This window comes from Physcomitrium patens, chromosome 25 (assembly GCF_059467195.1).
Source record: "Physcomitrium patens ecotype Gransden chromosome 25, ASM5946719v1, whole genome shotgun sequence".
NCBI lineage: Eukaryota > Viridiplantae > Streptophyta > Bryopsida > Funariales > Funariaceae > Physcomitrium > Physcomitrium patens.
In genome coordinates, this window is record NC_143434.1 from 7,191,787 (window position 1) to 7,206,773 (window position 14,987).

The following is a 14,987-nucleotide window of genomic DNA, read 5'->3' on the forward strand; positions in this document are numbered from 1 at the left end:
GAAACAGTCAAGCCTCATCCCTCCTTGACTCTCGATCCAGGGTGAGTGACTGCATGACTTCTGCAGCTTTGAATCTGATGATGATACCTTTGTGTTACCGCGGCAGAATGATAGGTATCAAGGCCACCAGGTCATGGCAGTGAGTTGGGGGTATCAAAGAGAACCCAGAGTGGACCCCATTCCCACTAGGTTTTGGGCTCCGAAACTGGGTCAGTCTGGATTCCTGATGTTGCATCAAATAAATAATTTTTGCCAACATTGGATGACCATTTAATGAAGGTTTTTCTCACGGAGTGCATGTCAGAAAAATGCCAAACTATAGGTTGCTTTGGTCTGAGACATAAACATGTAAGCATCCAAATTATTAAATTTATGGTCTGAAATGCTGTTATACTAGGACATGATGACAAGTTGAAGGCAAATTGCACTTGAAATATCACTTAAAGGCTGGCAGCTTCAATCACAACAGAAGAAAAGAAAGCTGTTCTATTTGTAATTGATTGTGGAAATATAGAGCTTCATTCTCTGATAATTGCAGATTTTACTGTTTTATTCCAAATTGGAAAATGAAAAATTATAACAAATTAAAACACAACCCATTGGTGAAGTTCTAGAGAATCATCATTCTTGGTAAGGGCATGTGTACTGTTACAAATATAGTTTTTCAAATAATGTATATTTGTGGTGTTATTAAAATTGTGCTTCATTGTTAATCTAATTTTGATATTATGAATTAAGTGTAACTACCACAACAGAATATATGTAAATTAAAAAGTCATCAATCAAATTGGACTCTTGGAGATTCATTTCATTTTCCATCATGCATGGAGTGCAGCTTGATTTATTGTTATTTAAAAAAAAAACGTCTCCAAACACAATGTTTTACAGGTTTCACTTCTTTGCTTTTTGATAAAATGCATTATGTCTATCATTCTGAGAAATTTTGACTTTACATACTTCCAACTAAATGTGATTATGACATAAAAGTTGAATTTGATATCATTTTTTATTTGTGCTTTGAGAAGATACCTTAAATTTATGGAATATCATAGAGTTCACAAGGTGATAAACAAATTTGAGAGTATTAATTTACTAATGCATCAGCTAAATTATATAGTTTTATTGATCAAACTATGTAGCTTTTCATCTGATGTACAATTTATATGATTTTGATTTCATTTTTTCTTACTGTTTAAATGTCTTCTCTCAGTTCTTTACACTGATTGTGTTTTCCATCCTTAACTTGGTTTCTTAATTTTCATTTATTCATTCATGATTTTTGGTTAGAATACATGACTGCAGTATGTTCTAGGCTTCAAGGTGAAGAGTAAGAAGCTCATTAATGATACTGTTGAAGGTTGGAAATGCCAACTGCATTACTTTCTCTTTTGTTTTTTATTTTTATTTTTTTGGATTGCAGAATTTTCAAATTGATCTATTCAAATGCTTGGTGTTATCTTACAGGGTCCAATCGCACATGGAGCATACAGGAAATTCCTAATACTAGAGCTGAAATGAGCTATTTTACACATTGCTTGGGAATTCAAACATCACAACAGAAACGAAATAAAAGGATGATTTTGATTGAAGCAATGCTTTTGATATCCACAACAGATTTAAAATGGACTTCTGGCAGTTGATATATATGTATATATATATATATATATATATATATACATATATGAACATTTTCCAGCCTTTGGTCCATGTTTCGCTTATACAAATCCAATGGTGTCCTTTAATATTCTAATCAAGAGGGAGAATTTGACGTGTTTGCAACAATATACAAAATATAAAAAAAAAAATGTTTAAATGAAGCACAGAAGTTGCCACAACTTAGTTCATTTTGCAAGAATTTGCTAATTAATAATCATGGTATTAATATGTTGAATATTTGAAAAAAACTCTACACATTGTTATTGATTAATAATGTATTATGAAAATAAATAAATAAATAAATAAACAAAAAACAAATCGTAAAAATGTTGCTTAAACTATTCTTACACTGGTTAAAAAGAATCACACCACACCACCAAAGCCATATTCGCTTCGTGCTAATATTTATTTATGTGGAGAGTGCTGAGTGGCACCTCCTCGCGGGCAGACGTACCACGTCTGTTTGGGCAGTTGGATTGGGAAGGGGAAAAAAGTGCAAAAAAGGAAGACAGAGATTCTTCTTGTGAGGGGCCCCAACTTACTTTCCAAGCACAGTGGGCTAACTATTGCTTTTAAAAAGTGGTGGAATACCCCTCCCAGATGAGCCCCGCTGGCATGCCCAGCTGGACTTCTTCAATGGGGTGCAATCCAGACTCTCACATCCACTAGCAAAAGCAAAATTGAGATCCCCACTTGGTGAGATCCAATTCCTTTCCAAATAGTGAGATTAAAGGAAAGAGATAGAGAAAGAGATAAATAGAGAGGAAATTCCAGCTTAGAACAATGTAAGATCAATGGGTGATACCTTAAAGCCTTCAAACTCAGGCACTCATGGACAGCAAAAGGTGCCGCCGTGGAAGTACAAGATGATGACCCATTTCCTTAGGGTCTAGTGAATCGTGTGCTTGACTTTGTTCTGCAACTGGTTTGAAACCTAATCTCTCACCACTTGTCCAACCACCTTCAAAATGAAAAAAATTGCCTCATTATACTAGTAGTAGTGAAACATCATTATCCTGTGCAATGAGCATGTGGATAAAAGGGACAACATCTAGTGAATCTGTGTGTCACTTGGAGTTGTTCTCGTCGCAATTTACTTTGATGCACATGTAAGATTCTTTTAGTTGTCTGTGTTTTATTTGGAGCAGATCATGCCATAGCTTGTATGGAAAACGGAATATGAATTAGTTTAGAAGAGTTGCTCTCACCCTCACCTATAAAGGGGCAGAAGAATCAGTGGGATCACAAAGGCCTCCGAGATCTTCTTCCATCCCATTTGATTTGAAAGCTCAAATTCAGACTTGATATTTCCGAATGGTCACGCATAGACGAAAGTGGAAGAAAAGCTCAGATTTCTCATTCATCCACTAATTTCCGATCAATGATGTGCCGGTGAGTCTGGGTGTGGGCAGCGGGCAGCGGGCAGATATCTGTATAAAGCGCCGAAGGTCAGAGGACATCCAGAGGGAGTAGTAGGCAAACGTCACTTTATAATGCCAGCGTGGAACCTGATCTAACAGCTATTTGTCTAATTAAAGGAATCCGTGGATTTTGCTCGTTCGTCCTCTTTTTCTTCCTCCTTTTTTCCCGTCGAATTTAAAAATGGAGGCACACTCGCATTGAAGTGGGAGAGCTGACGTGGACAGTGCTCTCATTTAATTCATCATGGGGAAGGGAGCAGAAAGGGCCGGGCCCCACAAATGGTGGCTCTGTAGAAGGAGATAATGTGAAGATGAAGTGACTGCGTGATTTGAGCTGATGTGGTGTGCGACGGGATCGGGAGGGTGCAGGCCGGGCCGGGTCGGGTCGGGAGGGGAGGAGAGGGGGCCCAACCCCCGCCCGGGCAAAGATGACCTGCCTTGTTCATCCAAGCCCCGCTAATACAGGCCGTCGTCTTCTCCAAATAATAGTTTCATCCATTTCGGAAGTGGCGTCCTCCTCAGGCTGTTAAGGCTGTGCGGGCCTCTCCCCCGCCCCTTTTAAAAAGAAATATAATTTTAAGTGTATTTTTTAAATTTTTTATTCTTATTTTGATGGACCTCTTCCGCCATTGTTCAACCTGCGCTCCGGAGTGGCAGTTGGAACACTTGATGCGCTTGCAGGTGCGCGCAATTCGGAGGGTTTTGAGTGAGCTGGTGAGTGGCTCGTGGATGTATTCGGGGAATGAATGGAATTGGTGAGGTGGAGTGGTGTGTGCAGGCTGGTGCTGATCCGAGGTGCTTGTGGTAGTTCAAGACTCAGTAGATTGCCAAGTTCGGGTCCTCGTACTGTGTGAGTGCAAGAGAGGGAGGAGGTAGGGAGGTAGGGAAAGAGAGATAGAGAGAACAGTGGTGTTGTTTCCGTGGTGTGATTGGAGTGTTGCTGTTGCGAATGTGGGTTCTGTTTGATGATTTCTATCTAATTAGTGAGGAGAAGGAAACGTGCTCTAGATATGGGGGAGATACGGGGACCCTGCCGTCAGCGGAAGCATATGTTAGGTATTTGTGCGGCAGGTTGAAAACTATGTGTGGTCAAGACGTTGCTGCGAAGGCGTTCTCTGGTATGTAGTGGAGCACGCCGTGAGTCAATTTTGGCCGTAATGGTGTGTTTTGGCTTTACAGGTGGAGTCCTGGAGGTGAGCCCGGCACCTCATTTTCTTGAGGTGCCTAGTAGTAAGCTTGGTGTTAGATGGAGAGGATAAGGTGTTTTTAAGAGTGGTGGCACTCTTCAAGATTTTAGCACTCAGAGTCGAATACTCCATTGAGAGCTAGTGAACTAGTCCTTCGAGGGGATTTTAGCTAGTGCCACAGTCCCCTTGACGAGGAGTTCGATTATAGCTGTAAATTAGAACTTGCACGGGTTTAGAGGTTGACTGCGGAATATTATGGTCGTGCGGTGTATCTCTGCTGATCTTCTGCTTGGAAATGGGGATCCCCGCATGTTTCACTAGGAGTTGCTTGCTATTTTACGATGATTTCTGTTTAATGTTGGTCAAGTTTGGTAGATTCACACAGATGCGATAGGGGAGAATTTGGTAGGAATGTGTTTTCTTTGTATCTGAGACTTTTCTGCGCAAGTACTGAGCTGCTATATCAGCTGAATCTTCTCGGTTTGATGAGTAGATTGCGCTTTTCCTTGGAAATAATTTTGAGTACAACTAACTCGCACTAGTGTAGAACTGTCATGCTGTTTCGCTTTATGACGTTGCTATACTGCTTCTTTCAAACCCACTTCGCCCTGTGTCGTTTAGTATAATCCTCAATACTGTTTGGAAAAAGTGAATTAATTTTATGACCAAGAAAACATGGTTTCATAGAAAATGCTATTTTATTCTATCGAACCGAGCATGCATCTCAATTAGTACCAATGGAGCATTGGATTGAAGATCTTGCTAGATATCAACTAACCACTTGTGTCCTAGCATCTACGATGTAGCTGAAGAAACTAGCTTGCGGACGTCGCTTTCTTTGAAATAAAAATCATTGAAAATTAATCGGTTTAGTGCGAGCGTGGGTTTTTTCAATTTTAAAAATTAAAAATTTTCTCGGGTTTGTTGCCTAGGTTCACAGACCTAGACCTAGTTCGTTGATGCTCTTTTTGGTTTTTCCTCAGCACGTTGCTGGTTGCTGATGTATTTAATGAAGGATCGATGATCATGTGTTTTAGACAAAGAGTCTGTTTAAAAGAATGTCGTTCCAATCAGCAAGTATGGATTTTGGAAGCTTCCAAGAAGTCAGTGACTGCAAGAGTCTTGAAGTGGTTTGGACTTATTGAAACGGAAAGCCTATCGAATCATAGTAAATGCAGCATGGGCAATTTTTTTTTTTTTTTTTTTTTTTTTTCCCTTAAATACTATTTTTATTGATATAAAAAAGCATCTTTTAGATCATCATTGAAAGAGTACCAATCCATTTTGCAATGTTCCTGATGGAGAACTGAATGAAAGAACCACTCAATCAGCTGCTTTGAGGTGTTTTTAGTCCACACATTGCAACCACAATCTCCCGAAAGTTGCATTAAATTAAGAAGTGCGAGTATGCATTTTCTAGGATGTTTTGAAGGATTGGAGTTGATGAAGTGATCATTTCGCTGTCATTTGGAGCTTTTTTCGAATGTTACGCATCATCTTGTTTGTTTTGTTTTGTTTTTGTTTTTGTTTTTTTTTTTTTTAGTCTTTTTAAAAATCTCCTTCCCCCAAGTATTGTTGCGAGTTCTTTGTTTGCATATCCTCTTCTTCTGAGGGTGTAGGTGACCATCTGTTTGAGTAAAGATTCAATAGCAGCGGATTCTTTAAGGCCTTAATGTATTCTTGAGCTCGTTTTCTTACGTGATAGGAATTGTCCAACAGCTTTTCTAATCTGTCTTAAATGGTGTTATTGCAGTTTCGAGATTCTGTGAAAATTTTCTTTTCCTAACGTCGGGCAATTGAAGCTTTTCGGCTACCTTTCTGCTACCGGATCTCGGAGTTGGTTCGTGCACTTGAGCCTTGGATGCAGGAGGGGCTGCACGACAGCTATGATGCTATCGCGGATCCAAAAGAAGGTAATTGTTTGTGCTTTGAATGTAATCCTGTAGCGCCTTGGGTCTTTCGTGTCCATCCTTCATGAGAGGGTCCTCTTCCACTAGTAGGTCTATGAAGACTGCTTGGATCTACTAGTGGAAGAGGGAGACATTGTTCCTTAGTAATCGTTCCTTTACCTGCAGATTCTTCAAACCTAAATTTTTTGAGTAATTTAGCAAGATGTCGACTCCCAAGAAGACATACTCCTCAACAAGCTCAGCAAAGTCCAAGGCGCATAGTGTGAGGGTCGCCCAAACAACCGCAGATGCAGCACTTCAAGCTGTGTTCGAAAAGTCCGGAGATTCTGGAGATTCATTCGATTATTCAAAATCTGTCAGCAAATCAACAGCTGAGTCGCTTCCTTCAGGGGCAGTGACGGCCTACCTTCAGCGTATGCAGAGGGGAGGTCTCACTCAAAGTTTCGGGTGTATGATAGCAGTTGAAGGAACAGGATTTCGTGTGATAGCGTACAGTGAAAATGCACCCGAGATTCTAGACCTGGTGCCACAGGCCGTTCCAAGCGTGGGGGAGATGGACACGCTACGAATCGGGACGGATGTGAGAACGCTGTTCACAGCTTCAAGTGTCGCCTCTCTTGAGAAGGCAGCTGAAGCACAAGAAATGAGCCTACTCAATCCAATCACCGTTAACTGCAGAAGATCTGGGAAGCAATTATATGCCATTGCTCATCGCATTGACATAGGTATAGTGATCGACTTTGAGGCAGTAAAAACAGACGATCATTTAGTTTCAGCTGCTGGTGCACTGCAATCTCATAAGCTTGCAGCCAAGGCAATCACACGGCTTCAAGCATTACCTGGAGGTGACATAGGATTGCTCTGTGACACTGTTGTCGAAGAGGTTCGGGAGCTCACTGGTTATGACAGGGTAATGGCTTATAGATTTCATGAGGATGAGCATGGAGAGGTTGTGGCTGAGATACGTCGCGCGGATCTTGAGCCTTACTTAGGTCTTCATTATCCGGGCACTGATATTCCCCAGGCGTCCCGGTTTCTGTTTATGAAGAACAAGGTGCGGATAATTGCTGATTGTTCCGCACCTCCAGTGAAAGTTATACAAGATCCAACCTTGAGGCAGCCGGTCAGCTTGGCAGGTTCGACTTTACGTTCTCCTCACGGATGCCATGCCCAGTACATGGGCAATATGGGGTCCATTGCGTCCCTAGTCATGGCTGTGATCATCAACGATAACGAGGAAGATTCGCATGGCTCAGTCCAAAGAGGTAGAAAGCTATGGGGACTTGTAGTGTGTCATCATACATCTCCACGAACTGTACCGTTTCCCCTTCGGTCCGCGTGTGGGTTTTTGATGCAGGTGTTCGGATTACAGCTTAACATGGAGGTCGAGTTAGCCGCTCAGCTAAGGGAAAAACATATTCTCAGAACTCAAACTCTACTTTGCGACATGCTTCTTCGAGATGCTCCTATTGGTATTGTTTCTCAGATTCCAAATATTATGGACCTTGTGAAATGCGATGGAGCTGCTCTTTATTATGGGAAGCGATTCTGGCTTCTGGGTACGACTCCTACTGAGAGTCAGATTAAAGATATTGCAGAATGGTTGCTAGAATACCACAAGGACTCAACAGGTCTGAGTACTGATAGTTTAGCGGATGCCAATTATCCAGCCGCACACCTGCTCGGGGATGCTGTGTGTGGTATGGCAGCTGCGAAGATCACTGCGAAGGATTTTCTTTTTTGGTTCAGGTCTCATACTGCTAAAGAGATTAAGTGGGGTGGTGCTAAACACGATCCAGGCGAAAAGGACGATGGTCGAAAAATGCACCCTAGAAGCTCTTTTAAAGCCTTTTTGGAGGTCGTGAAGCGACGAAGTCTACCCTGGGAAGATGTAGAAATGGATGCTATACATTCTCTTCAGCTCATTCTGCGTGGATCCTTTCAAGATATTGATGACAGCGATACGAAGACTATGATTCATGCACGCCTGAATGACTTGAAGCTTCATGACATGGATGAGCTCAGCGTAGTGGCGAATGAAATGGTACGCTTGATAGAAACTGCAACTGCTCCGATACTGGCAGTTGATTCAAACGGGATGATCAATGGCTGGAATGCAAAAATAGCCCAGGTAACAGGACTTCCCGTTAGTGAGGCCATGGGTAGATCCTTGGTGAAAGATCTCGTTACGGATGAGTCAGTGGCGGTTGTCGAGAGATTACTTTATCTGGCACTGCGAGGTAATTTTCTACACCAGCCTGTTTTTTTGGGTCGTTCTTCTCACACCTGGAAGCTCTATGTGCAAGTAATTCCGTAAGAGAAAATTAAGAAAGCTGTTGTAAAACCTGTTTATTGTCTTTATCTTTACTTCCGAATTTTCTTGTCTGTTCTCCTGTCGAGACAGCTACAAATGTATTCAAATGTATTCAGGCTGTTTTCAATTTTTCATATCATACCTCTGTAGTTCCAGTCATTTCGACGTTTTTTTAATAGGCCTTGCAAAATCTGCCATTTAAGCAGGTGAGGAAGAACAGAATGTGGAAATCAAGTTGAAGACCTTTGGCACTCAGACTGAAAAAGGAGTGGTTATTCTGATTGTTAACGCCTGCTCGAGTAGAGACGTTTCGGAGAATGTTGTTGGTGTTTGCTTTGTGGGTCAGGATGTGACTGGGCAAAAAATGTTCATGGACAAGTTTACTCGTATACAGGGTGATTACAAGACTATAGTCCAGAATCCTCACCCCCTCATTCCTCCTATTTTTGGTGCTGACGAATTTGGGTACTGTTTCGAGTGGAATCCAGCCATGGAGGGCTTGACTGGTTGGAAAAAAGACGAGGTAATTCTCTGGTTTTTCTATGAAGTGGTAAGAATAATTCTAGAGGTTTTAGTATCAGACTAGGTTATGTCGGCTGAAGCTGACATTTTTTTTTTATGTGATCAGGTGGTCGGAAAACTCCTTGTGGGAGAAATCTTCGGCATGCAAATGATGTGTTGTCGGATGAAGAGCCAAGATGCCATGACGAAATTCATGATAGCATTGAACACAGCTATGGACGGCCAAAGTACAGATAAATTTACTTTCTCCTTTTTCGATCGAGAAGGGAAATACGTTGACGTTCTACTCTCCACCAATAAACGTACCAATGCTGATGGAGTCATAACTGGCGTGTTTTGCTTCTTACAAATTGCAAGTTCGGAGCTACAACAGGTATGATTATCCACGGTTCACAGCTGGGTATTCATGCCTCGAAGTAAGATACAACTGACTGATACCTTTTTCTGTTTGGTAGATTAGTGTTGAATAGTGATGGTTTGTTTACTTCTGAGTTGTCAAGCGCATTTCACGTTTTTTTATCTTTCTTTTCACAGGCTCTCAAAGTACAACGGGCTACGGAGAAGGTCGCAGTAGCTAAGCTGAAGGAACTTGCATATATTCGTCAGGAGATTAAAAATCCACTATGTGGCATTACATTCACACGACAATTGTTAGAAGATACTGATCTATCAGACGATCAGCAGCAGTTTCTAGACACGAGTGCCGTATGTGAGCAGCAGTTACAAAAAGTTCTGAATGACATGGATTTGGAGAGTATCGAAGACGGGTAATTAACGCTCCAAATTCATGATTTGTTCGTTCTGTTTGATTTATTCGGCTACGTCTGTCCTCTCTATGGTTCAAGTGTTTGACTAACATACCTTTGGAAAGGGTTTTGTTGAGAAGAGACCTACCATTGTTTATTGTTACGATTTTTCTTGATTCGGCAGGATTGTGCATTAATGCAGTTAGTTTAAATGACAGTCATTTTTAATATTAATATTAATATTAATAATTTCTTTATACTAATATTTTTTTATTGCGCGTAGGTACTTGGAGTTGGATACTGCCGAGTTCGAGATGGGCACAGTGATGAACGCCGTCATCAGTCAAGGTATGACAACATCCCGTGAGAAGGGGCTTCAGATTTTTCGAGAGACACCTCGAGAAATAAATACAATGCGTCTGCTTGGAGATCAGATTCGGCTCCAGCAAGTTCTTTCTGATTTTCTATTAAACACAGTGCGATTTACGCCTTCACCTGAAGGTTGGGTCAAAATCAAGGTGGTCCCCACTAGGAAACGTCTTGGCGGGAGTGTGCATGTCGTGCATTTAGAATTCAGGTGCCGTCTTATGCTTCTTCTCTAGCTTAAGCATTTACGTTTACTCTTTTTGGCACATATTACATTTGATTTATGCGCCTAGTTCTCATTGCATAAGGATCACAGCCGCTTTATTATGTGTTACAATCTATATACGAAATGTTACTTGGAATTAGGTCTGGAATTGAAGTACTATTATGTTTTCATGTTTTGCAGGGTAAGTCATCCTGGAGCTGGGCTTCCTGAAGAGCTTGTGTTGGAGATGTATGATAGAGGCAAAGGCATGACTCAAGAAGGACTAGGTTTGAACATGTGTCGGAAGCTCGTTAGGTTGATGAATGGGGATGTTCATTACGTACGGGAAGCTATGCAGTGTTATTTTGTTGTAAATGTGGAGCTCCCAATGGCTCAGCGGGATGATGCTTCAAGTCAAATGTAGGAGTTTATACTCCCTATTTGCTTGCTTAGATACTCTTATAGGTGGTTCTTTGGGACCTCTCTCTAGTAACGAGAGAGTTTAAGGGTGAAAGTAGAGAAGTTTGACTTTACTTTTTTAGATGTCCAGTTCAACTTTACTTAGGTGTCTCCAAATGAGACAATCTTGCCTCTAAGCCCGGCAAATCAAAGTGCCTACGTTGATACACAAGCTATCCTTTTGAGGGAATTAGCTATGTCGTCTACGATGTACAGCAATTTCCTTTTCTTGCAAATTCAGTTCAACTCCTTTTCACGGTTTGCATTGAAGCGCTTCAATTTTTGGAAACCTGGAGTTGACACTTGTTTTCCATCCTCGGACTTTCATTTCGCTATTGCTACTGTGAAAGGAATTTCAAGCATGTTCTGTGACGATTCATGGGTTGGAAAGGGAGGTCTACCAATCATGTCTAGGGATTAGTAACATCTCGTATAGTATTTGGTAAACTTTAGGTTATATACTTAAGTGTATTGAAAAATATAAAAGAGCTTTGTTTGAACGGCGTGAAGAATTAAAGCGAGTCCGTTGAGCATCACAAGTTTGATTGATTTTTTCAGGTAGCATACATGATCACACTACTCTAAAAGTTTGAGACCTTGATTGAGAATCCTCTTTCACATGATATTCAACATTCATCAAACTTGAGGTTGCTTCTTTCCGTTCCTGTGAGATCAATGTGTGGAATCTGTGATAAGAAATGAAAATTCTCTGCAGAGGTTGAGATTGACAACAGCAGAGTCAATTAGGTTAACTTGATTCCCCTAAAAATATCAGAGTTTCTTCATTCTCCTCAAGGCTCTTGAACATCTCTACAATTGAGAGTTTGTACCCAATCTCCATATGCAATTCCTTTCAAATGGGAAGGTTTGGGAGATGAGCAATTGCTAGTTATTCCAGACCTGGTCAGGGGTGCCGTTAATGCAGTGAAAACCAGGAATAAGGTATAGATGGTGAAAATCGATTGGAAATGGATCTGAAAAGTAGGACAGTGGATGCTTAGTTCCCTCTTTTTTTTTGAAGAGTTTCATTGTAGTACACTATCAGACTATTCAGTATATAGTTGTATTCATGTTGTTATCCATTCACAACAGCCTTCTCTCGAACAACTGAAGTATCAAATGTAGTTAGAGGACACGTACAGCCCACTCCTATTGACTTCAGGTGGCGCAGCAATATGTCGCACTTATGGAGACAAATCAAATGTAGTCAATAGTATAGGAACCTCCAATTCTGTATGAACAGGTCACTAGTAGAAAGAAGCTTAGAAGAAGCTCTACAAGATCAAGAGTTGAGTTCACCTTTAGTCTACTAAAATGTTTCTTGCACGGCATCTTCAGCACAGCAGCATGGCCCAAAAGTACTTCCAGTCGAGTTCTACAACTTCACCTCAACCAGACGCGATGCAGATGCTTATAGAAGAGCAGCAGTAGTGAGGTGACTCAATTTGCAAAACTCGCAATTCAAGAACCAAGCTTTGATACCATGTGAATGAATAACAGTAGGAATACATCAACACTTCCCAACACAATACAGTTTGATGGTGTATCACCATGAAACACTTCAAAAACAAACAAGAGAATTGAGATACAACCTCCTGATGATCTCAGATTCATAACTTCTTGCTCTGATCTAGTAAGGTAGGTAAACACATCTGTTCAACATGAAGTTGACTTCCATCTATAGTAATGGACCAAGTTATCTCCAGTGTGTATTTGATCTTCAACAAAATCCTCAACTGTAATGTGTGAGTAATGGAGTCAATCACCCTAGCGCACAGTACTACTGCTAACAATTCATCTGTTCCTACATCAATCACTGGAGTGTGTTTAATTTTCAAACTTAAACTTCTAACCGTTTCTTCAACTTGTCCTTGCAAGGAAGAAGTTACTCCTTTCAATGTGTCCAAAGGATAATGCAATTGATAATGCAATTGATTTGTAGTTCCATAATGGCTGCGATTCCATTTGTCCAAGGTAGTACTTGAGCTTGTGGGTGAAGAAGTCGATACATTCAAGTTTGCTTTATATCACCTCGAAAAGATCGTAGATATAACTTCTGCAAAGAGCACCATGATATTACTGTCATAGCACACAATGGAAGCCATGGTGAAGTCAACTACAATTTTGTTCACGAGGGCAAGTCCTTCCTTAAGCGAGAGCTTGAATGGCTTCTCTACACTTATGATGTGCAAAGCTTCTAGTGCGAAGTTCTCCTAACCGTCTTTGGTGACTACTCTAAAAATTGGCCAACTTGTAAGCAAGTCGGCAATATATGATAAAGGAATCAGATTACCAGAGGTGGTGATGGTATTTCACAGTGATAGCTTTGAGATAACATGCACGTTCAACAAGCATTCCATTGCTTGGAGGATCTCCTATCAAATGCTAGAGTAGCTCTGCATGAGCGTGTTGGTCCGCACAACCATGATTTTGCAAGTGGTTTTTGTGGGTAGAAAGTTGCCTTTGCAAATAATGCTCATGTCGGAACTCCACTCCTTACTATGTGCAATGGTGCAAGGTAGCACCAAATCCAATAGTTAAGCCATAGATATCACCACTATTCATGTTTTTATTAAGCACCTAGTTGGAGCTCTCATCCACTCTCTTCTTGACATTTACAGTGCCAAGTGCCATATGTACTTTAGGTTTGCAAGCAATAGCTGCCACTTGAAGAATATTAAGGTTGGCTCCTTCAATTACCACTTGAGTGGTATTCTCAAAAATATCCACTATCCGCACGACCTCCTCAAAATGGCTACATTCCATAGCCTTGGTAGTCTTGACCTAGTTAAAAGGATTTGTACCATAAATTTCTCTGACAATGGTGTTGCTTATTGCTGCAATGGTGAAAATGAGCTGAGTATATGCAGACATTGATATCTTAAAAATTGTAACATTTTTGGAATTTTCTATAAAAGTTGAATCCAAAAGATAACTTACTATTTGTGGATTTTTTTGATTTTTATAATATTACTTTGGTTGATTTTGGTTGGTTTTATGTGATTTTTGAGGTTGATGTAATTGAAATTAAAATTGGTTGTAATCCTTGCTATAAAGATAATTGAGTCTTCTTGTTATTTTGTTTATATCATTTTTGAATTAGAAGTATTTGATGAGTAGATATTAAAAAATTTATACGTTAGATGTATTATAAAAAGATCCAAGTGATGATATTGATATATGCCAAAATTATATTACTTGTAATATCATGTTATGACAAATATATCCTAAAAATTATTTATTGGAATTTTGTTAATGAATATCAAAATATAATTGATATTTTAAAAAATATTAACTTCTATACTTGAATTTCAAACAATATATTTGATGGTAGGATTAGTTATTTTAAAAACCAATTATAACAAAAACTCAAAGTTCATAAATGCAAAAAACTTAATATAATGTAAATGAAAAGAACATAAAAATAAATGAATGAATAAATAAATAAATAAATAAGAATATATTTAATTTTTTATATTATTATTTTTTAATTATTTGAAAAAATTCTTTTGATTCTTAAATGTTAAATTTTTTTCTTGAAACCCTAAATTTTTGTATTGACATGCATGAACATTGAAAACTATAGGCCTTTGACTATTAAAATGAAAGATAAAACCTAAACTTTTTGAAGAAATATACTTAGTTTGATACAAACATGTGCCATGATAAATTGCCAATGATATTTTTCGTGAAGAATAATACCTTGAATCCTAAATTACTATGTTGTTTGTATCAAAATACCTTGATGTAAAAAAATCATATTGTAATTAAGAAAACATGTTTTTATCATTTACACTATAAATCCATGTCACGGACATAGAAATACAGGCTCGAGATCTAACAAGAAGTTCAAGAAGAATTGGCAAGAACTAGATTAATCAGATGAATATAAGAACAACACCAGAGAGGTGAGCTAGATCTCCAAGAGATGTGTTGTCGAGACTGAAGAACTCTTCAGCCTCGATTCCAATATATACTCCTATTTAGGAAGCTTCTCAAGCAACTTCTACCAATTAAGAAGCTTCTAGAAGGTTCTAAAGACTTGTTTCTAGAAGGTTCTAGAAACTTGTCTCTAGAAGGTTCTAAGGACTATGTCCCTAACATCTTCTATCAACTAAGAAGCTTCTAGAAGGTTCCAGAGACTTGCTTCTAGAAGGTTCTAGAAACTTGTCTCTAGAAGGTTCTAAGGACCATGTCCCTA

General features: G+C 39.6%; 1 protein-coding gene across 3 annotated transcripts; it reads left to right on the top strand.

Moving 5' to 3' along the window:
• Nucleotides 1-3,651: 3,651 nt before the first annotated feature.
• Nucleotides 3,652-11,097, top strand: LOC112277289 (phytochrome 1). Of its 3 annotated transcripts, none has more exons than XM_090247282.1 (8): nt 3,652-3,791; nt 6,018-6,177; nt 6,340-8,414; nt 8,695-9,011; nt 9,117-9,383; nt 9,545-9,777; nt 10,040-10,333; nt 10,529-11,047. In XM_090247282.1, exons 3-8 carry the CDS (start codon nt 6,377-6,379, stop codon nt 10,749-10,751), a joined length of 3,372 nt encoding a protein of 1,123 aa, XP_090103408.1. In that variant the 5' UTR covers nt 3,652-3,791; nt 6,018-6,177; nt 6,340-6,376; the 3' UTR covers nt 10,752-11,047. The 3 variants fall into 3 exon arrangements, with proteins under 3 accessions (XP_090103408.1, NP_001413492.1, NP_001413491.1); NM_001426563.1 differs by lacking the exon at nt 3,652-3,791 and adding an exon at nt 3,822-4,270 and having other exon boundaries at nt 10,529-11,097; NM_001426562.1 differs by lacking the exon at nt 3,652-3,791 and adding an exon at nt 3,921-4,195 and having other exon boundaries at nt 10,529-11,097.
• The last annotated feature ends 3,890 nt before the right edge of the window (nt 11,098-14,987 follow it).

Bases quoted from the DNA above. Each gene is read 5' to 3' on its own strand.
- LOC112277289 (XM_090247282.1), top strand. From the start codon at position 6,377: ATGTCGACTCCCAAGAAGACATACTCCTCAACAAGCTCAGCAAAGTCC. The intron at 9,012-9,116 runs GTAATTCTCTGG...TTATGTGATCAG, and splicing joins CTGGTTGGAAAAAAGACGAG to GTGGTCGGAAAACTCCTTGT. The intron at 9,778-10,039 runs GTAATTAACGCT...TATTGCGCGTAG, and splicing joins TTGGAGAGTATCGAAGACGG to GTACTTGGAGTTGGATACTG.